We start from the raw sequence: 27,933 nt of genomic DNA on the forward strand, positions 1-27,933 counted from the left end.
CCAGAGATCAGTCTAGTGAGGTTCTGACCCTGGAAATGCAAGAACGAGGGGAGAGCCATCCCTGGAATGGAAACAGACCATGCTGCCTCCAGCCCCGCACCCCTCACCTCGCCGGTGTAGTCCTTCAGGACCCCCGCGTACACGTCCGAGCCATTGGGTCTGTTGATCACAATTCCTGGTGTGGGGTTGCTGAAAACCAAAGGACACCTCTGAAGCATGCAGTGTGACACGCCTCTGAAATCTGTCTTCAAAAACATGCCCCCGTTATGTATACAAGTAGTAAGCGACTGTGTTTGCCAAAGACGTGTCTCATCTCCCGCACGGTCACCCATGTGCCAGGGGCTTTAGAGCTGGGGGGTCTCAGGCAGCCCACAGGCCTCGAGTTCTCGGCGGGAGCGGTTAAGGGCGGTCCCGGAAACTGAGGACAGGTGTGCCTGGCCTCCTGTGGGAACCATATAGCATCCTGGGGGCAAGATCTGAGCAGAAGACCTCCCAGAGCAAAACTACTTACAGAGAAAGCCAGGACAAAAGACAAGACTTTGATACAAGAGCTAGGCGTGAAAGCTCAGAACGGATTATGAGGTGGTCATGGGATCACCCCTCCTTGGCTCCAGCAGGGAAAAACAAGGAGTGGAGAGACTCGCACCGGTAAAGTGTAGTAGCCACACCTGCTGCCCCCGATTTCCTTAAGAAATCAGAGAAGCAGGCATAAGAGAACTGGTTGTAAAACTGAATTCAACAAATAATAAAAGCAAATAAGCACAGAAAGAAGGGTCGTTGGATCTAAGCTACAGAGAAGAGTCTCCCAGGCAGGGGGCCACAGAGGCAACCCCCCCCACCCCCGCCGGTTCGGAGGTCAGGAACAAGCACTGCAGAGCTCAGTGGTGAGCTCTTCAAGCCCAGAAGGAACTTACACTTTAAACTCTTCCAAAGCACCGGCCCCAAACACCCTTCAGCGCCCAACTCCTATGCCACCGCCATTGGCAAGGTGCCCCGAGCCATGTTCCAAGTTCTACACGAAGCAGCCCTGTGGGATTTCATCGGCGAGTCTTTTTACGTTCTAAGGTCTGCATTCTAACACGAATTCTAAAGATTCCTGTGAGTCTGTATGCATTTAAAAAAAAATATATCCTTGGGGGCGCCTGGGTGGCTCAGTCGGTTAAGCATCTGACTCTTGGTTTCGGCTCAGGTCATGCTCTCAGGGTCCTGGGATCGAGCCCTGAGTCAGGCTCCACGCTCAGTGGGGAGTCTGCTTGAGATTCTCTCCCTCTGCCCCCCCACCACCCCCACTCATGCATGCGCACTCTCTCTCTAAAAGAAATAATCTTTAAAAAAAAATATATCCTGAATTCACCACCAAGTCCAAAACACTGCCTACTTACTCTTCAGAGTTGGCTATGTCATCATACATCATCACAATGATCTGTTCATCAGGAATCCCGTTTCGGTGAACAATCTGGTAGGCGTGGCATGCATCCGCCTGGGAGAAATGATATGTCAAGTGTTAGATTTTGCCCAGAAGGAGGCCAATTTTGGAGTTCTAAGGAGCAACACATTCTTTCTCATGGAAGACATGCTTTGAATCATTCCCTATGGGTCAGGTATTTAAATTATTTTAAAACACATACATTAATATTTTTTCAACTCAGATTTTTAAAAATTCCCCACCCCGCCCATTACCCAAACTCTCATTCGTCCGGCAGTTGGTGCGGATGTAGACCACACACAGACATGCACACACAAACACAGCACCACCACTTGGGTGACCAGGGCCTTAAAAGGTCCTGGATAATTTATTTCCCTTTTCCACACCATATAAAAGTCTCCTGAAAGCACTGAGTTGGGTCCCAAGAACAGAATGATGAACTGCAGATTCAAAGCTTACTTCTGTATCAAACAGGATTTTTCTGATTCGAGTAACTTCGGCTGCCAAAGCTGCTGTTGAGTGAACACTCGGAAGTTCAGCTCAGGAATTGAAAGGAGGAATGTACTAATGTACTCTTTAGTTTAAAAAAATAACAATCACCACAAGGGTGACAATATTAGGGATGAAAGATAAGCTTTGTTGGTGTAACTCCTTGTCCATAAAAGGGTGAAGACATTCTTCGCTTCCTTTTTCAGATGACACGCGGTGTACTCCAGGACATGGGAATCATTTGAGGAGAAAAGGAAAAATATCCCCCAACTTTCTGCTTCTGTTTAATGGTGTCTTTCAAGAACAAAGACATAGGGGCGCCTGGGTGGCTCAGTCGGTTAAGTGTCTGACTCTGGATTTTGGCTCAGGTCATGATCTCAGGGTCGTGAGATGTGGCTCCAATGCTCAGCGCAGAGTCTGCTTGAGATTCTCTCTCCCTCTCCCCCTGCCTCTCCCTCTGCTTGTGTGCTCTCTCTCTAAAATAAATAAGTAAATCTTAAAAAAAAAAAAAGAACAAAGACATAAACAAACATGAAGAGAATAATGAGCCCAGCTATCTATCTCTCTAAGGAAGAGAGCTTTAGGAACTGGACCTTCTACACCCATTACATCCTACACATCACTGAGCACAGCAGTAAAGCACATCAAGCATTAAAGCCAGGCAACACACATGGACTTCACAGCCATAAGGGGTGATACTAGGCAGTTACTGAATGTTGGGTGGGTGAGTCCAGGGTCCGACACTCAGGAGCTGCTGGATGAGTGGATGACTGAATAAATAATAAAAACTCATGCATGTGTCAACTTTCTAGTACTTGTCAGACACTGGGCCGGGACTTTCTCCGCATTATCTCATCTGATTCTCACAGCAACCCCACAGGATCAAGGTAATGATCCCCACTTTATAGATAAGGAACCTGCAGCTTAGCGAGGTGAGGCGACCGGCCCGAATCACCCAGCTCGGAGTGACATATCTCCAGCACTGTGACTCCAGAACTTGACACGGCTTCACGCGGGGGCCACAGAGAAATCATGAAAGTCAGAGAAGCCCGGGGAGAGTGAGCAGCTGAAAATCTAAAGAAGTCATTTTAAAATAATCACTAAGTATTTCACATACACACAAATTGTTAGAAAGTTTAAATCTCCATTTCCGTGGAATAATGAGAACCCTCAACACCAACTGTGGTAGGAAAGGAAACAGCCCCCAAAGATGTCCACATCCTAATCCCCAGAGCCTGTGACTAGGTTACGCCACGTGACAAAGGGGAATTAAGCCAGTGGATGGATTTAAGATGGCTCATCGGCTGTCCCTAAAATAGGGAGGTTATACTGGATTATTCTCCTGGATATTCTCCTGGATTATGACGGATGGGCCCCACGTGATCACAGGGGTCCTTGCATGTGGCAGAAGGAGGAGTTGGCGTCACAGGGATTCGATGTAAGAAAAGACTCAACTGTCTGCTGGCTTTGAACACGGAGGAAGGGGCCATGGGCCAAAGAATGAGGACAGCCTCTGAAAGTCGGAAAAGGTAAGAACACGGCACCTCCTCTACCCCAGAAAGAAACACAGCCTTTCTGACACCTGCTTTAATATGTAAGACCCATTTCAGGTTTCTCACCTCCAGAGCTGTAACATAATAAATGTGTTAAGCCAAGAAGCTTGCGGTGATTTGTTACAGCAACAATAGGAATCTAATCCAATGACGGAAGTTTACTAGGATTGGCACTACACTCGGGAAAACAGCTTCCCACTATCCAATCAAGTTGAAGCTCATCCCCGCCGACCCAGTGATTCCACTCCTAGCGGAACCGTAGAGAAACTCTATTCATGTGCAGTAGCGGATTACTCACAGCAAAAAACAAAACAAAACAAAAACAAACAAAAAACAACAAGAAATAACCCAAAGGACCATCAATAGCTGGAAAATTAAACTCATGTGCTCATATAATGGGATACCATAAAGCTCACAGAAGTGGATGGAGGAATGAATGAAATACAATCCATGTTTCAAAACAGATGAATCTTAGGAACATAATGAGAAAAAGAGTAAGTCGCAGAAAAATACTTTCAATATGATTACAGTTATATAAAGGCCAAAACAGGCTAAAGTAAACATTATGTTGTTTACAGTTAAACACTCATATGGTGAAACCATAAAGCAAAGCAATGATTGACAGAAAATTCAGGCACTCACCCTCTGGAGGGAAGGGAGGGGGACTGGATCAGATAGGGGATAAGATCTTAGTCATTCATGTTCTTTTTCTGTTTTTTAGTCTGACACAGGAATTCATTTTATTATGAAATTGCACACACGTTATATACACAGTTCTTTGCTTTGTTTTTCATTAAAAAAAAAAATCAAACCAATATGTCAGACTTCACCTACCCTTATGACGAAAGCGGAAGTGAGCAGGCACACCCACCCACTCCCCATGGTAACAGTCATCCTGTTACTGATGTGGCAGAAGCCACGTTCATTTTGGGCGCCTGGGTGGCTCAGTTGGTTGGGCGACTGCCTTCGGCTCAGGTCATGATCCTGGAGTCCCTGGATCGAGTCCCGCATCGGGTTCCCGGCTCAGCGGGGAGCCTGCTTCTCCCTCTGACCCTCCCCCCTCTCATGTGCTCTGTCTCTCTCATTCTCTCTGTCTCAAATAAATAAATAAAATCTTAAAAAAAAAAAAAAAAAAAAAGAAGCCACGTTCATTTTAAAAAAATAAAAACACTTAGGAATGTATCTAATAAAAGTGTAAGACTTGTACACTGAAAATTCGAAAATGTTGCAGAGGTAAATTAAAGAAGATTCAAATGAATGAGAGACACCTCATATTCGTGGATCAGAAGACTTAATACTATTAAAATTAAAAAAATATGTATCAGCAGGCTTTTTTGCAGAAGTGGACGAGATGATCCTAAACATACAGGAAACTGCAAAAATCCCAGAATAGCCAAAAGCAGTTTGAAAAAGTTGAAGGACTTTCACTTCCTTTCATATATTGAATGCATTATATACTGTATTCCTAAAATAAAGTAAGCTAGAGAAAAGAAAACATTATTAAGAAAATTATAAGGAAAATATATTTACAGTGTTGTACTCTATTTACTGAAAAAGATCTGCATATAAATGGACCTGCACAATTCAAACCCATGTTGTTCAAGGGTCACCTGTACATTGGGGAAAGAACAATCTTTTCAACAAATGGTGCTGGGACCATTTGGAAATCCACATAAAAAGATGAACTTGGGTCTTCATTTCACACCATTTACAAAAATTAAACCAAAATGCATCACAGACTTAAATGTAAGGGCTAATACAATAAGACTCTGGAAGGTAACTGAGAAAATCTTCAGGACCTTGAGTTATAACTGCCAAAGATGTTGAAGATATGACACCAAAAGCATGGTTTATAAAAGAAAAATATTAATACACTGGACATCAGCAAAATTAAAAACCTGAATGCTTCAAAAGACACCATTAAGAAAATGAAAAGACAAGTAACAGAGTAAGAGAAAACATTTGCAAAGCATGTACTGAGAGAATCTGTATCTAGAATGTGCAGAGAACTATTGTACCCCAGTATGTCGATCAACCCAAACAAAAAGATTTTGAACAACATTTCACCTAAGGTACACAAATGGCTAAAAAGCACATATGATGCTCAATACCATTAATTATTAGGGAGATGTCAATTAAAACCATTAGACACCAATTCACAGCTAGACAGACAATAACAAGTGTTGGCAAGGACGTGAGAACCAGGAACCTCCTCCACTCACTGCTTGTGGGAATGTAAAATGGTGCAGCCATTTTGGGAAGCAATTTAACAGCTTCTTAAAAGTCTAAACATAAAGTTACCATGAGACCCAGCAATTCTATTCTTTCTGCCCAAGAGAAACGACATTTATCCGAACGAAGATTTACAGAAAAATGTTCTTAGCAACATTATTCATAATAGGCAAAAAATGTAAACAATCCAAATGTCCATCAATTGGTAAATGGGACAGATGAAATGTGGTCCATACATACTATTTAATATTCCTTGCCAATAAAAAGGAACAAAGTACTGACACGCTACAGCACCGATAAACTTCAAAAACATTGTATTAACAGAAACAGAAGACTACATGCCAAATGGCTCCATTTATGTGAAATGTTCAGAAATGGCAAATTAGAGATGGAAGGTATATTTTTAGTGGTTGCCTGGCGCTGGGGGTGGGGGGCTGCAAAGGGGCTGGAAGGATCTAACTGGGTAGATGGAAGTGTTCTAAAACTGATTTATGGCGCTCTTTGCACAACTTGGTAAATTTACTAAGAAATCATTGAGTTGTATACTTGAAATGGGTGAATTACATAAGCCATGTAAAATATGCTTCGGTAAGGCTATATATTTTAGAAAGAGCAGGTTCAGCGCGTCCTGTGTTGGCGCTCTCCTCCACTATCTGGACTCCTCACCACCTTGACAGGCACATGCTTTTATCTCCATGTTGAAAATGGGGACAAACTCGGGAAGGGCTCAGAGATTCTGACACGGGTCTCCTGACCCCGACCACGCCTTGTGCCCTCTTCCACAAGCAGCACTCTCAAAGTCAGGTCATGGTTCTCCCCTGGGTCCGTGGAGGTACTTGAGGTAGGCTCTAACTCTGTGACCTCAAAGGGGTTCTTTGTTAGACTCAATTCTATTCACTGGCACTCAAAACAAGTAAGAGTAGGGTTAAACCAAGTCCAATACTTCAGAAACAGTGTTAAAGGCCCCCTGAATTACTTCCCTTGAACACATCTGGCCGATACGTATTTCCTCGTTACAAGGGAAAAGCCGAGAGGCAGCATGGGAAGAGGGTGTTGAGCAAGACTACAAAGAAGGCAAAGCCCTCTGGACGACGGAACAGATGGTGCTGTGAGTCAGCTTGTTTCACAGCCGGGGCTAGGCGCTCGGACGGGCGTGCGGAAGCATCCCGTGATCTCCTGATGTCAGCCACTGTCCGGCCCTGTCTTCTCCTGCTGCCTTCACCTCAGGCCCACCGTCAGCTAAATGAGGACAACCGCCTGGGACCCAAGCTTAAATTCAATGGCCACACTCCGGTCATGGTCACCGTAAAGGGGCCCACTTTCCAGCCAGGTAAGGATCTGAGAAGGGGGCCTCACGGTCTGCTCACAGACAGATACACACGTATTATCATTTCCTGGTGCGTGCTGAGCACTGTGAGGTGAGGCAGGGGTTCTCTGTAGAGCTGCCTCCCTGAGCCCACCACCAACTCAAATGTTCCACGGGAGAATCAAAGGTTTAAAGTGAGATGGGGCAGGGGAGAGAGACACAGAAAGCAGTGGTTGCATGGGGCTGGGAGGAGAGCAGGGACTGACTGCAAACAGGCACTAGGGAACTTTCTAGAATGATGGAGGTATCCTAAAACTGGACTGTGGCAATGCTTGCAGAACAGCATAAATTTACTCAAACTCACAGAGCCTGACAGAGTTATCACAGGTGAACTGTAGGACATGTGAATGTATGCCTCCATAAAGCTGTTTTTAAAAAGTGCTGACTGCACACACTTTTTAAAAATCTATAAAATGAAAGGTGGTCTTCCAGAAATGTGATGAGTCTGCCACTTGGCTCTCCATCACATCTGTTCCTCCCAATTCTAACAAGTGCGGGTTCTAGGCTTCTCCCTCTCCACCTCAACTGAAACCCACTTATCCGCCTCCGGGCCCCCAGGACGGTGTTCTTAAAGCTTCCAGAATGAGGTGGCAGCCCCCTTTCTCTCCAGACCGGGCGGGGAGGGGGGGGCATCAGCATCCTGCAGCTCCCACCCCTGCCAACACACGGCAAACAACCTTCTCCTTGGGAACCCTACTGCTAGCCACTGCCTCAAACCCTCCCAACCCCCAGCCTCCCGGTGACCCCTGGCTCACATGTGCCACTCCTCCCCATTCCTGTCACCCCCAAAGACCCCGTGTGACAGTGAACTTCACCAGCCATCCACTTCAGCAGCCGCCCCTGCTGCTCCACCTTAGCTCTTCCTTCTCCACATGCTCAGACCTCTGTCCTGAAAGTAACCCTCCTCCAACCCCAGTTCCTCCTCTGGCAGCCTGGGGACAAGCCTGTCCCCAGATGCTGCTTGCACTTTGGGACCTCTCCCTCTCTCCTCTGCCCTGGCCACTGCAGGAAGCTGCCCTCCCAAGGCCTTGCCCTGCACCACCTCCCCCCCACCCCAGGACACTGGATGCAAAGCGTCCACCAGCCGAGCCTCAGACCAACCCCCTCGCGGTCATCCATTAATCCCAGCCAAAGATGGAAAACAGAGAAACCCAATCTGATCAAGACAAAACATGATTTAAATAACTATCCTAGGGCGCCTGGGTGGCTCAGCAAATTAAGCGTCTGACTCTTGCTTTCCACTCAGGTCATGATCTCAGGGTCCTGGGATCAAGCCCCGTGGCAGGCTCCATGCTCAGCTGGGAGTCAGCTTGAGATTCTCTCTCCTCGCCCTCTGCCCCTCCCCCTACTCATGCACACGGGCAGGCACACGTGCACGCTCACTCTCTGTCTCAAATAAATAAATCTTAAAAATAAATAAACAAATAACCATCATCGAGCATAGAACAAAGGACTCAGCAGCGATTTAAATCGTGCCTGGTGGGGACATCTGGGTGGCTCAGTCGGTTAAACGCCTGCCTTCAGCTCGGGCCGTGATCCCAGGGTCCTGGGATCGAGTCCTGCATCAGGCTCCCTGCTCAGCGGGGAGCCTGCTTCTCCCTCTGCCTGCCGCTCCCCGTTTGTGCCGTCTCTCTCTCTCTCACAAATAAACAGAATGTTAAAACAACAACAAACAACAAATTGAAAAGCCCAAACATTAAAAAAAAATAAAAATAAATTAAAAATAAATTAATTGTGCCCGGTGTACCTGTCCTCCCTAAAAAAAAAGAAATTTGTGATAATGAGTGATGTTAATCCAAGGAAAAGGTAAACTTCCATAAAAACCTAAGTTAAGGTTCTACGAGGAAAGTTCTTTCCAATGCTCTTTTAATGATTAGCCTCCAAAGTCAAGAAAGGAAAGGCTGGCAGCAGCTAAGAACAGAAGCAGTCAGCAGTGCCATGGGCCGAGGCCAGCGATGACTCAGCACACGCAGTTCCTCCGTGCGGAGGCTGGGATGAGTATTTCACTCTTATTCCGGGATGAGTATTTCACTCTAGGGCCACTTCTTTTGCCTTACTTCCCTTCAATCGATTTTGATATTATTTCACCCAGGGAAACTAGCAGCACTTCAAAAAAAAAAAAAAAAAGGTTTTCTGGGGGCAAAGGGCAACTGGAGGCCTATACTTAATAATGTTTAATCATAAATAATATTTTTTTAAAGTCGGTTGTGTACAAACCAACGCAGCTGCTGACTCAGCCTGTTCACTCTCGGTGACCTGTATTTAATACCTTATCTTCTGAACTCGTGGTTAGAGAGGGAGGAGAAAATCGAGAGATGATCAGCTATGTACTCAGCTTGCTCCTCTGTAAACGGGTCAGGTCTGTGGGTAAGTATTACACAGTAAAGGGACCGTTTTGCCACGACAACAACTTTTCAATTAAGCCAAATTTCTTGTTCGGCTAACGTACAAGACCATTCATGAAATAGGTCATTCAACAATCATCACATTTTAGAGCTGGTAGCGAGTTCTTCTAAACCAACCCCCTACTTAACAGGTATGGAAACCACCAGCCAGGAGGGAAACACGCAAGGCGGTGCTGTCACGCCGCCAGGCGCGCGGACTCCAGGCCGGCGCTGTCCCATACGGCAGCCTCCGGCCACACGTGGCAACAGCACACTCCAAGTGTGGCCAGTCCAAACTGAATGCAGCGTGAATGCAAATGCATACCCGATCTTGATTTGGTTTTTTTTTAAAAGATTTTATTTATTTATTTGACAGAAAGAGAGCACAAGCAGGGGGAGTGGCAGGGAGAGGGAGAAGCAGGCTCCCCGCTGAGCAGGGAACCCGATGCGGGACTCGATCCCAGGACCCCCGGAGGACCCCGGGATCATGACCTGAGCCGAAGGCAGTCGCTTAACCAACTGAGCCACCCAGGCGCCCCCGATCTTGATGATTTAGTGAAAACAAAAACAAAGTATCTCATCATTAACTCTATTGATTACAGTGAAATGATGATAGCTTGCCTATACTGGGATAAATAAGATACAGCAAAGTTAATTTCATCTGATACTTTTTACTTAATAAAAAAATGTGGCTAGGGGGCGCCTGGGCAGCTCAGTGGGTTAAGGGTAAGACTCTTGATTTCGGATCAGGTCATGATCTCAGGGTCGTGGGATTGAGCCCTGCATTGGGCTCCATACTTAGTAGGGATTCTCTCTCTCCCTTTCCCTCTGTCCCTCCCCACTGTGCGCTCTCTCTCTCTCTCTAAATAATAAATAAATCCTTAAAAAAAAGAAACAAAGATGCCTCATGTGATGCTTGTACCAGAGCCCTGGGCCTCAGTCCTGTCTGCATGCAGCTTGCGGTGCGGCCAGGGCCAGTCTCCTCCTGTATTTACGGCTCAGTTTCCTTACCTGTAAAATGAGGGCGTTAGACCAGTGGGTCTCAACTGCGGACATCTGGCAAAGGCTGGAGACATTTTTGGTTGTTACAGTGGACAGGTGATGCTCCAGATATCTAGTGCGTGGAGGTCAGGGATGCTGCCAAACATCTTACTATGCACAGGGCGGCCCCCATAACAAAGAATTACCTGGGCCCAAATGTCGATAGCGCCAAGGCTGAGAAACCCTGTGTGAGACCGAGGTGACTCCACAGGGCCATTCTGAGGAACTGCCAAACTGTTTTTCAAAATGGCTGTACCATTTCATGATCTCCGCACTTCTCCTGCCCCACACATACTTTTGCCAGCCTTCAGGAGTGTGAATGGCTTTTTACAAAGTCTGTTCTACAGACAATGCCCTGGATTGTTTACAGAACACCAGGGTCATAAAGAAAAACATTAGCCATTGTCTTACCTGGTGCCTGTAATTGTACCAGCCGTTTGAACCTGCGACAATCACCACCCAGTGCTTGCCCCCATCCTCGGGATCATCCACAGGAACAGCACCGATCCCCAGGACCACGCTGAGCAACACGGCTACTTGCCAAATCATTCTGTGCCTCAGAGTTCAGTGGCAGAAATCTGGGAAGAAAAAAGCAGAGTTAAGCAAAAAAAGGAATGAGAAAAACAAAAGAATACTGTTGGCCCCTAAGATTATACCACAGCCCATGGGTCAAAAAGATAAGACCATTTAGTTATCAGATGGAACAGCCTAAGGATAAAAATGATGACAGAGCAGAATTTTATCTTTGGCTCTGCAGCCCCTTTCCCTAGGGGGAGAAGAATCTACCCAGCTCTCTCTCACTACAGGCTGAAGTTAAGGGTATAAACCAAAGAATACTGGGAACACTCTTTGGGCAACCTTAAAAGGTTTTAACAAGTTTTTGTCACAACTTGGAATACAGCAGATAAAACTCACCAACAAAATTCACCGTATTGGAAAAATGTCTACCACACTGTATGAAATGTTTGCAAGAAAAGAATATACACGTAATGTGTGCATACAAAATGTGGAAGGCAGACATAAAAATTTAACAGTAGTTATTGGTTGGTGGTAGGTGGAATTCAGGATGATTTTCTTCCTATTTCTTTTTACCACCATTAACAGATATTACTTATGCAATAAAGTGTATAAAAATTCAATGTGTGTCCAATATAAATACTGAGGGGCGATTCCTAGGTTGTAAGCGAGTTATCTGGATAAGCTCTAGGCAAACAGTGGCAGCCCAAGTTAATGTCTTTGTACGTCTGTAACCCATTTACACGTAGTTAACACGGCAGGCAGAGCACAAGTTTTATTCCTTGTTTTACAGGAACGGGAGGTTAAAGCAGGAGAAGCTAACTTGTCCGATATCCACAGTTAGCCATCTCTGGCCAGAGACCAAAACCCATGTCTTCTGAATTCCCAGCTCGGTCTTTCTGCTGCATGGTCCTACACTGAGACTTCACTCCTAATGAAGCACATGCCCAACTGTATACTCCGCTGCCCAAACGTCCCAAGTTTTAAAGCGCAAAGGCAGTACTCAGGCCGCGTCCTGGCCTCCTTGCATCGCTCACATCAGACCCTGCCCCGCATCCTGAATACGTTACTCTAAAAAAACAGCCTTCCTGTGACAGATGCTAGGCCTGTCACATTAAGAGGAAAAACAGTCTCTGCGATGTAGGGACTCAGCAGGACAAAGTCCACGAGGCTGACCTCAGACTCTTCTGTCATTCGTCAAACGGTGCTCACTCACTCACTGGCTATCCATTCACACAGCCAGCCAGAGGCTCCTGCCGGGAAACACGCTGGATGCTCTGAACGCAGCAGGGACAGGACGAAGCCTCTGTCCTCGGGGGGCACGCAGCCAGCTAAGGGATGAGCCTCCTGTTAGCTTAAGAAACCATCCTTAGCATCCTGGGCCTAACACTGTGCTCAAACTCAAAACGGACTGAGCAGTGGGTTTCCCCCCAAAGGTGAGGGAACAGGAAGCCCTGAATCTGATAAAAGTTTAAAAACCTAAAAGCGCCTTAGGCCAGTGCTTCTCCAAACCGACCGTGACCTCCATCCTCTGGGGATGCAATTCCGCTCCAGTAGGCCTGGGCTGGGCCTGAGACTCTGCATTTCCAACAGGCTACAGCTGATGCCCAGCACTCAACTTTGATGTAGCAGGCTCTCCATTAACCTTGGCGGGCTCTTGTTCACCTCTGGTCCAAAGCCCCACGAGCCAACACTACTCCTTACCCGCCTCTGATACCCCCTTTAGGAACGCAACTCTTTTTTTTTTTTAATTTTTATTTTAAGTAGGCTCCACGCCCAATGTGGGGCTTGAACTCACGACCCTGAGATCAAGAGTCACATGCTCCACTGACTGAGCCAGCCAGGTGCCCCATCCAGGAACTCGTTTCTTACTGTATAATGTATATCCACATTTCTTTGGCGTCACTGCAAGACTGCCCATGGATGAACGGGTAACTACAATAAGGTACCCTAGGTTTGTTCTTAAGCTTATTCTGAAATGGCCATGCTTTTTGTTTGTTGTGTTTTGTTTTTTAGTAGAGGACAGGACAGATGAGGTCAGGGAACAGACGAAGGCAGTGGACCGCCCGGGCCACCCCGGTGCCAGAACCAGCTGGCCTTAATTAATGTGTTAACGTGCACCTGAGGACGCTCTCCCAAGCCCTCTCGATGTGACCGGGGCTCACCGTGGGGCTGGGAGGTAACAGCACGGGCGACAGTGACTACACAGGTGACCCCACCAGCAGCTCTTTGATTCTGAGCTCACCCGGCGGCCTCCTGACTGCACTTGAACCTCCCTGGGAAGCCTTTCCCTGGGGCAGCAGTTGGCACACTTTTTCTCTAAAGGGCTGGACGGTAAATATTTTACCCTGCAGATCACACCATCTCCCGAACGACTGTTCGGCTCTGCCACCGTACTGTGAAAGCAGCCAGAGACCACAGGTAAACCAGTGGGTGGGGCCAGGACAGGTGGTCTCTTTGGCCCGCCCTAGGGCGTGAGAATATGCCCTCAGCCCACGTGACCAGTACAGCCTGGCTGGTTCTTATCTTCCATCAGCAGTCATTATACGGGCTCCCTGGTTTACATACCAGTCTCTGAGTTTGGTTCATGTGACTGAATCATGAAGAGGCTCATTCCTGGGGAGGCCCTGCCATGTGACTTTCCCCCTTCCTACTTAGGGACAAAAAGAATACATAAAACACCAGAATCACAAAGCTGGCCTGACCGTGAACCACGGAAAGGACACCACCAGCCTAACTGCCTAAATTGGCAAACACCACAGCAGGTACTGAAAAAGCACCGCCAGGTTATTTTTACAAATTCAAATTCATCTGTCATTCTTCTACTAATATGCTAGCATGCTACCCCTCAGTGAGGAAAAGTGCCTATTAAAACACAAATGATACTTTCACAGTTAACGTCTGGCAATGGTTCCTATCACCTTTTTTTTTCTTACAAATATAGAGTACGGTTCCTTGAACAGAATGGCAAGTAAAAAGCCTCACAGTATGACACTGATTGGAAAATGTCACTTAAAAAACACATATGTTAAGGGGTGCCTGGGGGGCTCAGTTAAGCATCCAACTCCTGATCTCAGTTCAGGTCTTGATCTCGTGAGTTCGAGCCCCGTGTTGGGCTCCACGCTGGGTGTGAAGCCCACTCAAAATAAATGAAATTTAAAAAACATATGTTAATACCATTTGGGGAAACATATTGGGGCCTGGGGTGAAGATGAGATGTGAAAGTAATACAATCTTTCCACCACCCTCAGCAAGAACATGTCTTGGGCGCCTGGGTGGCTCAGTTGGTTAAGCGACTGCCTTCGGCTCAGGTCATGATCCTGGAGTCCCTGGATCGAGTCCCGCATCGGGCTCCCGGCTCAGCGGGGAGCCTGCTTCTCCCTCTGACCCTCCCCCCTCTCATGTGCTCTCTCTCATTCTCTCTCTCTCTCAAATAAATAAATAAAATCTTTAAAAAAAAAAAAAAAGAAAGTAATACAATCTTTCCACCACCCTCAGCAAGAACATGTCTCAAAGCAAGCAGCCTCACCCAGCCATTTCCTGATCAGCAATATTCTTGGCAAAGTCCAAACCTCCAAACAAAATCACAATCTTGCAACGTAACATACCTATGACTCTTGTTCCATCAAAGAGAAAAGTTCAGGAAGACAAAGTAAGTGATTCCTGCTGAGCTAGCTCTTCGGGATGGCTATTTCTGCAGTCTCCCCACCCATCCATCCAACATCCAACAAACACAGCCTGAGCACCCACTAGGTGCTCACAGGCACCCAACAGGGAACCAAATGACAGAACCCTTCACTGAGCTGACATTCCAGCGGGAAGAGACACACAATTTAAATCCATACATTATCAGAGGGGATGAGTGTTAAGGAAAAATATAAGGCAGGAGGAGGAGTCCAGTAGGAGTGGGAGGCATCATTTTTCAAAATGGAAAGACTTGAAGGAGGCGAGGAAGCCCACCCATCTCTAACAGCAAAATGCTGGAAGCAATATACATGGTCATCGACAGAGGGCTGTCTAGCTAAATCAGTTATGGTACACCCTTATGATGGGACACTGTGGAGCCTTTAAGAAGAGCAAGGTGGATCTCGATGTGCCGAGAGTGGAAAGATCTCCAAGGGGACTGTAAAGGATGTATGCCGAGTCTGCTAACCATTTGTGGGGAGAAAATGACAGACAGGTGTGACCCTAACCAGGGGAGAAAAGGTGTCCCCCACAGCAACGCGTGTTGATATGCTGCACGGGTTTCTGCAATAAGCCATGCAATGTACGCTTCACACAATCCTCACAGAAGCCAGTGAGCCAGCCTCATCGCTCTGTTCACGGAGCTGAGAAGAGAGAGTCTGGGCAGAGAGAAATGTGCTGGTAACTGCTGGGGCTGACACACAGAAATGCTCCAGAGACTGCTTTTTCTACTACACCCCCTCGCTTGTCACAAAAAAGAGTTGTTCATGTGAAGGTCTGCGAGACCAGGTAACCAAAAGTGGGCACACAACACGCCCCACTCAGGGCCCAAACCCTTCCTCCAGCAGGTCACCCCCCACCCCCCAACCAGGCTCTTTGCCACCCTACTATTTTAAGGCACTTGTGGGCAATGTGTATAAAGAGCTCTCCTCTTAGAAGAGCCCTTCAAAGGAAAACCTGAACCACACAAGTCAAGATCAATGGCCAACCCTTTACGAATGAATTTTGCCAGCCTCCAATGACAAGTCCTCTGCTGTTCCCATTGGTCCTGCATCCCTCTCAGGCTACAGGGCTACACAAGGTCAGTAATTCCATTAAAGGACTCCACTTGACTTAAAGAAGTATGCTAGCAAGTGAGGTTCAATTCATTTGAGAGGTTTGGGACAGAATGCCCATTCTAGATAAACTGTCACCAGCAATACAAGTAATGAGGCCCCAATCACAGGACTATCAAAGTCAAGTTCAAACCAAGGTCTGACACCAAAGCCTATACCTTCACTACCATCAGGTGTGAACTCTCACTGCCAGTCCTGATTTGCTACTGGCTCTGGGTTGGGAACAGGGATCCATCAAAGCCGAGCAAAGCAGCTAGCTAGACAATGACATCTGAAGGGAGCCTTCCAAACCTGAAGGTCTTTGATCCTGCTCTTTACTCTCCAGGGGCTTACAATAAGATCAACGTAAGTGGACCCTGACTGACCACATGCAAGAGAGACAAGGAGAGATGATAAGGACCCCTCCTTGACCGAACTGAGTCAAGCTCCTCTGAGCCCCCATCTCAAGTAGGTCTTGGCCTGCTAAGTTCAGTTTACCAAGAATCCCATGAGAATGGCCCACCTTTGATATCTAATCAAGGTCCCTTGTAATTTTCCATCCACTGACCCTCTCAGCCTGCCCATAAATCCCAACTATCCTTGCTGTATTCGGAGTTGAACTCAGATCTACACTGAAGTATCTGTCCCTAATATAATGGCTGGAATAAAACCTGTCCTGCTGTTTTTAACAAGGGTCTAGTGCAACTTCTCTAACACAGGACACACAGCTAAGTCAGGGGAGACCCTTCCCTCTCCGGGCCTTAATTGTCTGTGCAATGGGATGGTAGAACTGAATTATTAAGGGCAGATTCAGTTCTCAAACCTTTTAACTTCCTGTTTTACGAGTGAGATTAAAACAAAATCCAGGGGCGCCTGGGTGGCTCAGTCAGTTAAGCCTTTGCCTTCGGCTCAAGTCATGATCCCAGGGTCCTGGGATCGAGTCCCGCATCCAGTTCCCTGCTCAGCGGGGAATCTGCTTCTCTCTCTACCCCCCGCCCATGCACACTCTCTTTCTCACAAAAATAAATTTTAATAAAAAATTTAAAAAAAAAAGGAACAACAAAATAAATAAAACAAAATCCAACTAGCTCTTATCTCAAATGAAAACTATTTTATTAAAGTTAATCAATATTTTTCCTACAGGGAAAATTTCTGATTCAGTGGCAAACTGGATTCTAGATTATAGCATGTCCTTTAAGGTTACCTAATTCTGACTCCATGCAATTTTTTTCTTTACATCTCTGTAAACTGGGTAACAGCAATGCAAACAATTCTTATCTAAAGATATACAAATGAATTCTGTGAAGCGGAGGCTGGGTTGATTTCCGGCTATAGAAAGAAGCCAGTTTTGCCTGCCATTTGCCGGTTCATTTCATTATTTCTGACCCTGGAGTCTCCTTTGATCTGGCTGCAACCATCACACTACATTTCCTCATTATAAGTTAAATGTAATCTTTAGTACTTGCTCACTTTTATACCTGTATCGAGCGATGACTTTACCTTTTTTAAAAATTACCTTTTGGGCGCCTGGGTGGCTCAGTCAGTTAAGCACTGACTCTTAGTTTCGACTCAAGTCATGATCTCATGGGTCATGGGATTAAGCCCCCGGGTTGGGCTCCACACTCAGTGGGGAGTCTGCTTGAAGAGTCTCTCCTCTGCCCCTCCCCCTCACTCTTTCTCAAATAAATAAATAAATCTTTTTACAATTATCTTTTAACATTACAAAAAGTTTAAGTAACTAAATCATATTTCCAAATAGACACAATGGATAAACACTTTTAAAATCTCCTAATGGTTAGAAGAATTTTGGAATCTAGCAAAGTAAAATTTGCCCAGCGGTGAACAGTTTTTCCACATTTTTATTTTCACAGTTAGCTGACACTTGAATCCCTTTTACCACCATTACTATTTTTGAAACCTGGTTTCAATGTAGTTTGTAATATTTTCCCACAATGACTGAATGACTTTTCTAGCTAGATGTGAATTCTTAAGCTAAATTTTGTTATAAGTTATATTCAAGAAATTGAAAGGTAATCATTAAATTATAGAAATGTACTAAGTACAATGTAAAACACCTGTTACCTATCATCGAGCCCATGAACTGTTAATATTTTGCAAATCTGAGAACTCTCTCCCCATAAAACAAATACAGTATTAGATGAAATTCCTTCCCATGCCCCGTCCCATTCTCCCCACCACCAGAAAATAACCATGATCGTAAGTTAACATTTCTCTTTCTTTTTTTTTTTTTTTTTTGGTGCAAAAAGGTGATTTTATTAAAGCATGGGGACAGCACCCATGGGCAAAAGAGCTGCATAAGTTAGCATTTCTTTTCATTCACTTTATTATACTTTTAAAACATATATGTCCACCTTATAAACATTTCCTTCTAAGGGACATTTAGGCGGTTTCAAAAATTTATGATTATAAATCACGTTGCAGTAAACATCCTAATACTCTTCTCCTTGCAAACAAATGTCTCTGTTTCTCTAGGCTACTTTCTAGAAGTGGAACCACTTGATCTTAAGATATACACACTCATTGTTTTAAAAGATTTTATTTGACAGAGAGAGAGCACAGGCAGGGGGAGCGGCAGGCAGAGGGAAAGGGAGAAGCAGGCTCCCCGCTGAGCAGGGAGCCTGATGTGGGGCTCGATCCCAGGACCCTGGGATCATGACCTGAGCCAAAGGCAGAAGCTTAACTGACTGAGCCACCCAGGCGCCCCTATACATACCCATTTTGCTAGTCGCTATATAGTTCTATGATACACTTCTACCAGTAGTGAATCTTTTCCTCAAATACCTATCATCTCTTAATAGTATGGAACTTACAATTCATAACCTGATGGATATAAAGTGATCTAATTATGGGTTCAATTTGCATTTCCTGGATTACAAGAGAATTTGAGTCTTCTCATATGCTTAACCATTCAGATTTCAACACCTCAATACATGTGACAATTACCCCCATCATAATCTGGGATTTGAATTATGGTCTACAAAGCAACTTCTGCAGTTAAAAAAAAAAAAGTGCTGGGCAGTTCCTCAAAAGATAGTCATAGGTTAGAAAAACAGTATTCACTTCAATATACTTTTACTGAACAATACTAGGTATGGTGTATATTATCTCCCTAACAGTTCAAAATTTTTTCTCCTCTCTTCTCCTTTCCCACCGCAACGTCTTTAAAATCCTTTAAAAGGCTCAGCAATTCTCCTGGGAATTACTGCAGGCGCTCCCTACTGGGACCTCTCTTCAATACTTTTCCACACTACAGAACTACCTAAGATACACATCTACTAAATCCAGCTTTCCGGGGGCACCTGGGTGGCTCAGTCGGTTAAGCGTCTGCCTTCCGCTCAGGTCCTAATCTCAGGGTCCTGGGACTGAGCCCCGAGTCGGGCTCCCTGCTCAGCGGGGAGACTGCTTCTCCCTCTGCACCCTCCACCCCTGCTCATGCTCTCTCTCTCTCAAATAAATAAATAAAAATATTTTTTAAAAAAAATAAATTCAGCTTCCCAAGCTTTCAGGATAAAATCTAAATCTCCTGCAGCAGCACAGAAGGCCCTGCAAGATGTACCACTCTATTCTTAGGAAAGAGAGCTCATGAAATTCACCACCCACATGAAATCCCTTGTTCCAACCAGGCTCCAAGACCGTGGTCCAAAATCGTGGCTCTTTCCATGCCTTCACCATGCTGTTTTCCAGGTGAAACATTCTTCTCCATCACACTAGCTCCTCCCATCCCTCAAACTCCATTCAGGCGCTTCTCTGCAAAGTTCTACCTCTTCCCACAAATAAGGATTAGATGCTTCCGACAGGGTTAGATGCTGCCCCTGCGCAAACCTGTAACTGGAATGATTCTCTATAGACTGCCTCTCCCCTTTACAAAAAACCCCAGCTCAATAAGTAAGGCTCAATGAACGTTTGCTAACGAATGGAACCTCTCCTACAGTAAAAAAGCTGAGCTCCCCCACTCTCTACGTACCACAGGGCAAGTCTCAAACTCTGGGCATTTATTTTCATCTATAAAACGAAGCCCATGATACAAAGTTCCTTCTTCCAGGCCCCAGATTCTACAATTCTTGGCATGGAATAACCCATGTACATATAACCTCCCCTCTAATAGTTAAGGGGCAGGGGGCCTAATCAAACTTTCACTTTCACGCTTGAAGTGAATCACCCTGTGAGTCCCACCAGCTCAAGCCTCTGAGAACTAGAGCATCCCTAACTTCTCAGAAGGGATGTTTTTACACGTTTGGGTATTTCTGCTGTTGTAGTTACCTGCTTTTCCCCTTGGCTACGGAGAACTGAGTGGAAATGGGTGCAATCCTACACATTACAAGCACCTAGAGCCTGAACTGCTCCTAGGTTGTGAAGGTCGGAACCAAGCGCCAGACCCTGCCCGGCACGCCTGGCGGTGGGACCTTAGCCAATACCCTCTCCCCGCGCCCGTTTCCCCCTGCGCTCGGAGGAAGCGCCTGGGCTTCCAGCCCGAGCTCGTGCCAATAGAAGAGAGCCCCCAGCAGCCCACGACCACCCCTCGGGAGGGCGGGCTGAGAGGTCGCAGCATTTCCCTTGGGATTCACCGTTTCCCGAAATGCTCTTTCGCAGGGTGAGAAGCGGATTACTCAGGGCCGCGGGAACTGAAAATCCCGCCGGTGAGGCCCAGAGCCGGGGCACACAGGCAGCCCTGGCCCGGAGCCCCGACTGGGGCTCGCGGTTACCTGTGGCGGAAGACCGCGACGGCGGCGCGCGGCGGCAGGACCGTGGGAACTCGTCACGACGCGCAGCCTCAGACGCGCCTCCTCCTGATGTCCGCCCTGCAGTGATTGCGGAGCCTCCCCCGGCTCCAGGCTTTAATGGCCTAGGGCGCTGCGTTGATTGGTGAAACTTCGGGGCGGGCATCTGCAAAAGCCAATGGGAGAACGAGCAAGGCGGGGCCGGCGAGCCAGAGGGCCTACAAGTCCCAGCATGCAAGAGCCGGGGCTTCTGGGCCCACAGCCCGCGGACCCTGGGAGAAGCTGGAGCAATGAAATGCGGGTGAGGGGGCCCGGGGTACGTGGGGCTTGCCTGGAAACGCAGCAATTCCAGAAGTGTCCACCGAAGGATCAAAACCAGCGCGCGGGGCACTTTAACCCACTGGTTTCCGAACTTGTAGCACTTTGGAATCATCTAGGGAAACTTCAAAAATCCTGATGTCCCTGTGTCGCCCCAGACGTCGGTGAGTTCCTTGGTCTGCACGTGTTCTGGGTCTTGGAATCTTTAAGGATCCCCCGTGATCGAATGTGCAGGTCCATTTAATCCTCGAGACAACCTTATGAGAAATACGCACTCTTATTGTGGTCCCTGCTTTACAGTTAGGACGACTGAGGGAGGTTCAGCCGTGGAAAGTAAATTAATCTTCGGAAGACCGCATTAGCTCTGAAGTGGCGGGGCCAGAACCCACACCCAGGCAGTCGATCTAGTTCAGAATCTCGTCCTCTTCATCCCTATGCAATGCTATTTTTCAAATGTTTGGTATTATTATCTCACAGGGAAATGGGGAAACTTTATACGTATCTGTGCCGTGGGGTAGAGCACAGTAAATTGAACTGAGTGCAATTGATGTGAGAGAATTAAGTGCAGTCCTACCCAACCAAGCACATCAAGTGTAAGATGTAAGGGCTGCATTCACAGGTTGTCTCACTTGATCTTCTTTTATAATCTTTCTTTTTTTTTTTTTTTTTTTTTTACAGTAAGTCAAGCGAGAGCATACTGCCCTGAGCCTGCTCCCTATTTTTGTAAATAACGTCTGTGAGAACACAGCCATGCCCACGGGTTTCGGTATTATCTCTCGCTGTTTTTACCAACAAGGCAGAGTTGAGTAGTTATACAAGAGACAAGATTTTGGCCCACAAAATCGAAAATATTTACTGTCTGACCATTTACAGAAAAAAGTTGCCAACCCTGAGTTAAGTTCTTCTCCACACTCTTAGCTGGGAAGTGACCATAGTCTTATTCAGACCCACGTCTGTCCAAGTCCATAGCGAAGTCTCATGACCAGTACACTTTCACAGTCTTCCTCAGTGGGGAGTGGTAGGAGTTCATTCAACCATTTATTCAAGAACACATTTAGTGGATGTCCCTTATGTGCCAAGTGCGGCTGATTATTGAGAGAAATTGGATTCTTTTTTTTTTTTTTTAAGAGAGAGAAGAGAGAGCCAGCGTGCGGGGCGGGGGGGTGGGGAGGCAGTGTTGGAGGGGCAGAGGGCAAGGGAGAGAGAGAATCTCAAGCAGGCTCCATGCTCAGTGCAGAGCCCCAAATGGGGCTTAGTCTCACAACCCTGAGATCATGACCTGAGCTGAAATCAAGAGTCGGACACTTAACCGATAGAGCCACCCAGGTGCCCCGAGAGAAATGGGATTCTGTTCTTTCCCCTTGGGAATTCACTGTCTAATAAGAGAGGAACAGGGTGTCCTTAACCACTCACTCAATTCACCCAGAATAAATGGTGGTCTTTGGTTGGGTTTTCACAGGTGAAATGGAACAGAAGTGGTGGCCTGATGCCAGGCATGTTTAGGCAAATGAGGTCCAGGGATAGCCCCCTCAGACTCCCCTCAGCAGCACGGTGAGCTGAGAGCTGAGAGTATGGGACAAGAGAAGGCAGCTGAAAATTGAGGACCGGTGGGTGGCTGGGAGTTGGCAGGGAGTTCCCGTGGTAATGGTCAGGAGAGCCTCAGAAGAGACTCAGGAGAGCCTCAGAAGAGACTCCTATGAAGTCCCAGACGCCTGCCCCTTCTCCTTAGTTCAGAAGAGACTGCACTTGTAGGCCAGCCACAAGGAGGAGGCTGAGATGAGAGGGGCTTGGAGGGAGAAGTGGGTGCACATGGTGGGCTCTGCCATCAAGCTACCTGGATTCCGATCCCAGCTCCAGCACGTACAAGCTGTGGGACCTGAGCAAGTTACTTAATTTCTCAGTGCCTGGGTTTCCTCAACTGTAAAATAGAACAGCACCTACTTCTCTCGGTAAATTGAATGAAACACACTGCTTAGCATCTAGTAAGTGCCCCATGAATAGTAGCTACCTGCAGGGCTAAGAGCATGATGAGAAAAGGAAGATAGGAATCTCTGACCTTGGGCACTGCTGTGCTCTGAGACTACACACGGAATGGAATGGCGGCATGGTGTGGGAAGGGCAGCACCAGTGGGAGGGCCAGGAGCCAAGGCACCAGAAAAAACCCCAGGGCGGCAGGAGGGTGGCAGGCTCCCTGTAAACATACAGGCATGAGGACACCCCCCCCAAATGTCCCCAGTGAAATTCTCACCAGGAAAGTCACAGTGTGGGGCTCAGAGGTTAGTGAGGCTCAAGCCAGATACAAATCTGTGATACCACAAGACTGTGGCAGATAACCCAGCCACCAGAGATAAGAGCACTGAGGAGCCATTTCAGATTCCGTCTTCTTCTATCTAAAAGCGAGAGACTGAGAGGTTCAGATTATAAAGCAATAAGCGCTGGAGAGAGTAGGAAAAGAAATTGATTAAGTTTAGAGCAGGTTTCTGCACCTCAGGATGACTGACATTTGGAGGCCGGGTAGTTCTTTGTTGCGTGAGGGAGGTTGGGGGGCTGTCCTGCACCTCATAGGATGTCTAGTGGCATCAGCATCCCCGGGGGGCTACCCACCTGATGCCAGGAGCACCCTTCCCTCAAGTTGTGACAATCAAAAATGTCCCCAGACATTGCCAAAAGCCTTCTGGGGGAAGGAGGGGCAAAATCTGCATGCACACCCCCCCCCCCTTCCATGGTGAGAACCACTGGTTCTCAGGACTCAACATTCATTCATTCATTCATTCATTCTGTTTGATAATGATGGTCAAAGGCATGGACTCTCTCCAGACATCCTGGATTTCGACTCCATCTCTGACACTTCCTGGCTGTGGGGTCCTGGACACTCTCTTCACTTATCTGTGTTTCACAGGGTTGTTGTAAAGTTCAAACGAATTGATACATAATGAACGAACTCAGAACAGATTCTAGTCAGGTGTCCGCTATTTCTCGAGTGCATGAGAAGTGCTAGGCACTAACCCGAGCCCTGAGGATCCCTGCAGTCAACTGTTCCCACCACAGACACACTGACCTTTTGTATGAAAATATTTCAACTGAAATATGTAATATTCTTGATCTAAATAAAGGGGTAAACTGAGGCAAGCTAAAAAAGGAGGAGTTTATTTGGGAAGAGCAGAGGAATTGCAATTTGAGATAAGCAGACTGTTGCAAGCTACAGGCGAGCGCATTGAGGGTTTGGGGTAGGTTGTATTTGTGGGCAGGGAATGTAAAGAGAGGAACGTTCAGCCAGAAGTCAATTAGACTCAAACACACACGGAGACCAGCTTTGAAAATGAAGGGGTCCAGGACAGGCCCCCAGATTGTGCCACTTTGGCATGTGGATTGTCTTGAGCTGAAAGCACTGTGGGCCCAAGAGAAACTTTTATCCCTCCCTTAACAATGCAGAAGAATCTAAATTAAGGGTCTTTCCCCAAATAAGAGTTATTATTTTTTAAGATTTTATTTATTTATTTGAGAGAGAGAGAATGAGAGAGAGCACATGAGAGGGGGGAGGGTCAGAGGGAGAAGCAGACTCCCTGCCGAGCAGGGAGCCCGATGTGGGACTGGATCCAGGGACTCCAGGATCATGACCTGAGCTGAAGGCAGTCGCTTAACCAACTGAGCCACCCAGGCACCCCCAAATAAGAGTTATTAACAGAGATAAATTTCATCTGAGTGACCCAACTGCATGGTAGGGCAAACATCTAATAACCAAACATCGGCTCCTCTTCTCACCCTGTGAAGTGCATTCCTTTCTTATGAAGTCCCAGACCCCTGCCCCTTCTCCTTAGTTCAGGATGACATATACACCTCATTTTACCTGTCTTTGCAGTGCCCATGTCTGTGTGGATTCCCCGTATGTACATCATTAAATTTGATTTTCTCCTGTTAACCGGTCTCATGTCAATTTGATTCTTAGTCCAGCTAGAAAGATCTTTGAGGGGACCAGAATTCTTGCTCCCTGACATAGTAAAATACATATAACATAAAACTTGCCACTTAAACCGTTTTTACATATACAGTTTAGTAGGATTAATCATGTTCACATTATTGTGCAACGAATCTACTTCTAAAACTTTTCATCATCTTAAAAAAATCATTCCGTCCTTCCTCGAATAAACTCCTACCTGGCTAACATCAGCTGACTCCCACTTATTCCCATGACCTCACTTCCTGTCACAAGACTCACTCGCTCCAGCCCTCGTGGCCTTCTTGTCTTTGCCTATGCAAGTCCCTCTTCCTGGCACATCCTTCCTCTTCCAGTCACGCAGCTCCTGAGAGATGACATCCTGGCACGATATGGCAGGATAAAGATTGCTGTGGTCCTAAACTCAGGGGAGGGGAGGGGCACCATCTCTTCCTGGTTGTTTTTGAAGGATTTCCAAGCAATCAATAAGCATTTATTTATTAACAGGTAGGCACTATTCTTAGAATGGCCCCCCAAGAACCCTCACGCATGTATAATCTCCTCCTCCTGCAGGATGGGTGAAACCTTTGAATAGGATATATTAAAGTGGTAACAGCAGGCCCAAAATAGAGTATCAGATCTAACGAGAGGCATGTGAGCCTTCTCCAGAGGTCTGGTGAGGACTCAGTAAATGCCAGGCAATGATAGAGGAGGAAGAGGTTCTAAGGTAATCAGAAACAGGTCTAAAGTCAAGGAGTAGGGCACCTGGGTGGCTCAGTTGGTTAAGTGGCTGCCTTCGCCTCGGGGTCGTGATCCCAGAGTCCTAGCAGGGAGCCTGCTTCTCCCTCTCCCTCTGCCCACCCCCCTTGTGCTCTCTCTCTCTCATTCTCCCTCTCTCTCAAATAAATAAAATCTTTAAAAAATAATAAAGTCAAGGACCTCAGAATCCCAATTTTTAAATGTCTTTTTCCCCTTTAGCATTAAAGCTTTCATGTTTTCTTAACCCTCACTCAAGACCTGTTAGCAGACTATTATTTTATCACTTAGTTCTCAATAAAGGATTAATTAATTAATAACATCTATGCAGTAGGACTATTACTATTCCCATTTTACAGATGAAAAAAAATTAAGGCTCAGAGAAATTAAACAGGCGGCCCAAAGTTCGGAAGGGAAATAAGCCCAGAGAGCAGGGCTCAAGAATCAAGCTGAGCTGGGACTTTTCTCCCCCAAGTTTACTGTCAAGGTTGTGTTTCATCACCTGGTGGGGTATGCTTTTCAGAAGGACCAAGGCAGAAATTCTGACTGGCCTTAATACAGTTGGTTCCTAAGTAGAAGACACTGTGGATTGTATAAATGAGCAGGGGTGTGTGTGTGTGTGTAATTATAAGGCTTATGGCAAAATCTGTGGCCCACCCAAAGGAAACCCACACTTTTTCAGATTCATTTCTGGCCACATTGTATGTCACCACCACTGTTCTCTCTTCTTTTACTTTTAATTCTTCTCCACCCCTAAAGTTACTCTTTTAATGTAAAAATGGGTGCCTGGGAAGAAAAGACTTGCTTTTGTAAAGTCAGGTTCCGGTGCAATGCTGTGTATCTCAGGCGCTTGCCATGAATGCGGAAAAAATATGTAAAGGCGTCTTGTTTGTGGCAGGCAACGCTGTGGACAATGAATTACATGACCCTTTTAAGATGGCCTTCCATCAGAATATCCTAGGAAGACAGGGACGTCCCTAGGAATTGTCATAGATTAGTTTCCTGGAAGCAAAGCCTGAGAGACGATTCTTGTGCTGATAAGCTGTAGAGGGCACACTCTGGGGACAAACCTGGAGGAGAGTGGAGGATGGGGACAGGGCAAAGGAAGAGGCTCTGCAAAGATGTGGGTTCAGGAAGAAGCAGGCCTCAGCCGGATCCCATCAAGAACCCTGAAGCACAACTGTACCATAGAGGTTTTTCTACCCAGAGGCAAGAGGACTAGAGCTGTTCATTCCCACATCAGCCAGTCGTTGGCCATGAAGAGTGTGACTTCCCAGGCCTCTCCTGGCAGGGGACAGCTTCCCTCAGCCAATGGCAGAGTGGGAGCGGAGCAGGGCACCAAGAGTTACCCACTACACTGGGACCATCACAACTTATGTGTGATACTAAAGTCAGGTATATATAATAGTTTTCTGGTTGTACTATTATGTTTGTTTATTTGCTTTTAATAGACTTTATTTTTTTAGAGCAGTTTTAGGTTCACAGCAAAATTGAGCAGAAAGTACAGAGAGTCTCTATATATGTCCCCTATCCCCCACGTGCGCACAGCCTCCCCAACTATCCACATCTTGGTCCGTTTATTACAATCAATGACCTTACGCTGATACATCATCATCACCCAAAGTGCACAGTCCACATTGGACTTCATTTTTGGTGTTGTACCTTCTACGGATTTTGACAAATGTATAATGACATGTATCCACCATTTCAGTATCAAACAGAATAGTTTCACTGCCCTAAAAATCCTCTGTACTCTGCCTATTCATCCCTTCCCTCCTCTAACCCCTGGCAACCACTGATCTTTTTTACTGTCTCTATAACAGTTTCGCCTTTTCCAGAATGTCATATAGTTGGGATCCTCTGGTATGTAGTCCTTTCACACTTCTGGCTCCTCCTCCTTCTTCTTTTTTTTTAGGTAATCTCTACACCCAACGTGGGGCTCGAACTCACGACCCCCAGATCAAGAGTCACACACGCTCCACCAACTGAGCCAGCCGGGCACCCCAGAATGGCTTCTTTCACTTAGTGCTATGCATTTACGTTTCTTCCATGTCTTTTCACGGTTTGATAGCTCATTTCTTTTTAGTGCTGAATACTGTTCCATGGCCTGGATAGACCACAGTTAGTTTATCCATTCATCTACTCAAGGACATATTGGTTGTTTCCAGGTTTGGCAGTTATGAACAAAGTTGCTGTAAACATCCACGTGCAGATTTCATGCAGCGGTAATACCAAGGAGTGCCATTGCTGCATCCTATGGCAGGAGTGTGTTTAGTTTTGAAAGAAAGTGCCACAGTGTCTTCCAAAGTGGCTGTACCTGTTCCATCCTGCATCCTCCCCAGCAATGAACGAGCGTTCTCTCCTACCTCCTCACAAGCACGTGGTGTCATCAGTGTTTGTG

At 46.4% G+C, this 27,933-nt stretch overlaps 2 protein-coding genes across 4 annotated transcripts in view; one reads left to right on the forward strand and one right to left on the reverse strand.

The window, feature by feature from the left end:
* LGMN (legumain) overlaps window positions 1–20,664 on the reverse strand; it is a 33,952-nt gene extending 13,288 nt beyond the window's left edge. Inside the window, exons 1-4 of one of the 2 annotated variants that reach the window (XM_036071570.2) lie at window positions 20,510–20,664; window positions 10,903–11,069; window positions 1,383–1,480; window positions 108–189 (exon numbers count right to left, since the gene is read on the reverse strand). In XM_036071570.2, coding sequence (XP_035927463.1) covers window positions 108–189; window positions 1,383–1,480; window positions 10,903–11,040 — 318 coding nt within the window. In that variant the 5' untranslated portion in view covers window positions 11,041–11,069; window positions 20,510–20,664. Of the gene's footprint in view, window positions 1–107; window positions 190–1,382; window positions 1,481–10,902; window positions 11,070–20,371 lie in introns of both variants that reach the window. The other variant, XM_036071571.2, reaches the window with a different exon arrangement.
* Window positions 20,665–20,755: 91 nt separating this feature from the next.
* Window positions 20,756–27,933, forward strand: part of GOLGA5 (golgin A5) — a 67,703-nt gene continuing 60,525 nt past the window's right edge. For both annotated transcript variants that reach the window (XM_078054127.1, XM_036071567.2), the window contains exon 1: window positions 20,756–21,006. The gene's annotated coding sequence lies outside the window, so the exon portion shown is untranslated. The remainder of the gene's footprint in view (window positions 21,007–27,933) is intronic.

This window comes from Halichoerus grypus, chromosome 8, assembly GCF_964656455.1.
Source record: "Halichoerus grypus chromosome 8, mHalGry1.hap1.1, whole genome shotgun sequence".
Lineage (NCBI taxonomy): Eukaryota > Metazoa > Chordata > Mammalia > Carnivora > Phocidae > Halichoerus > Halichoerus grypus.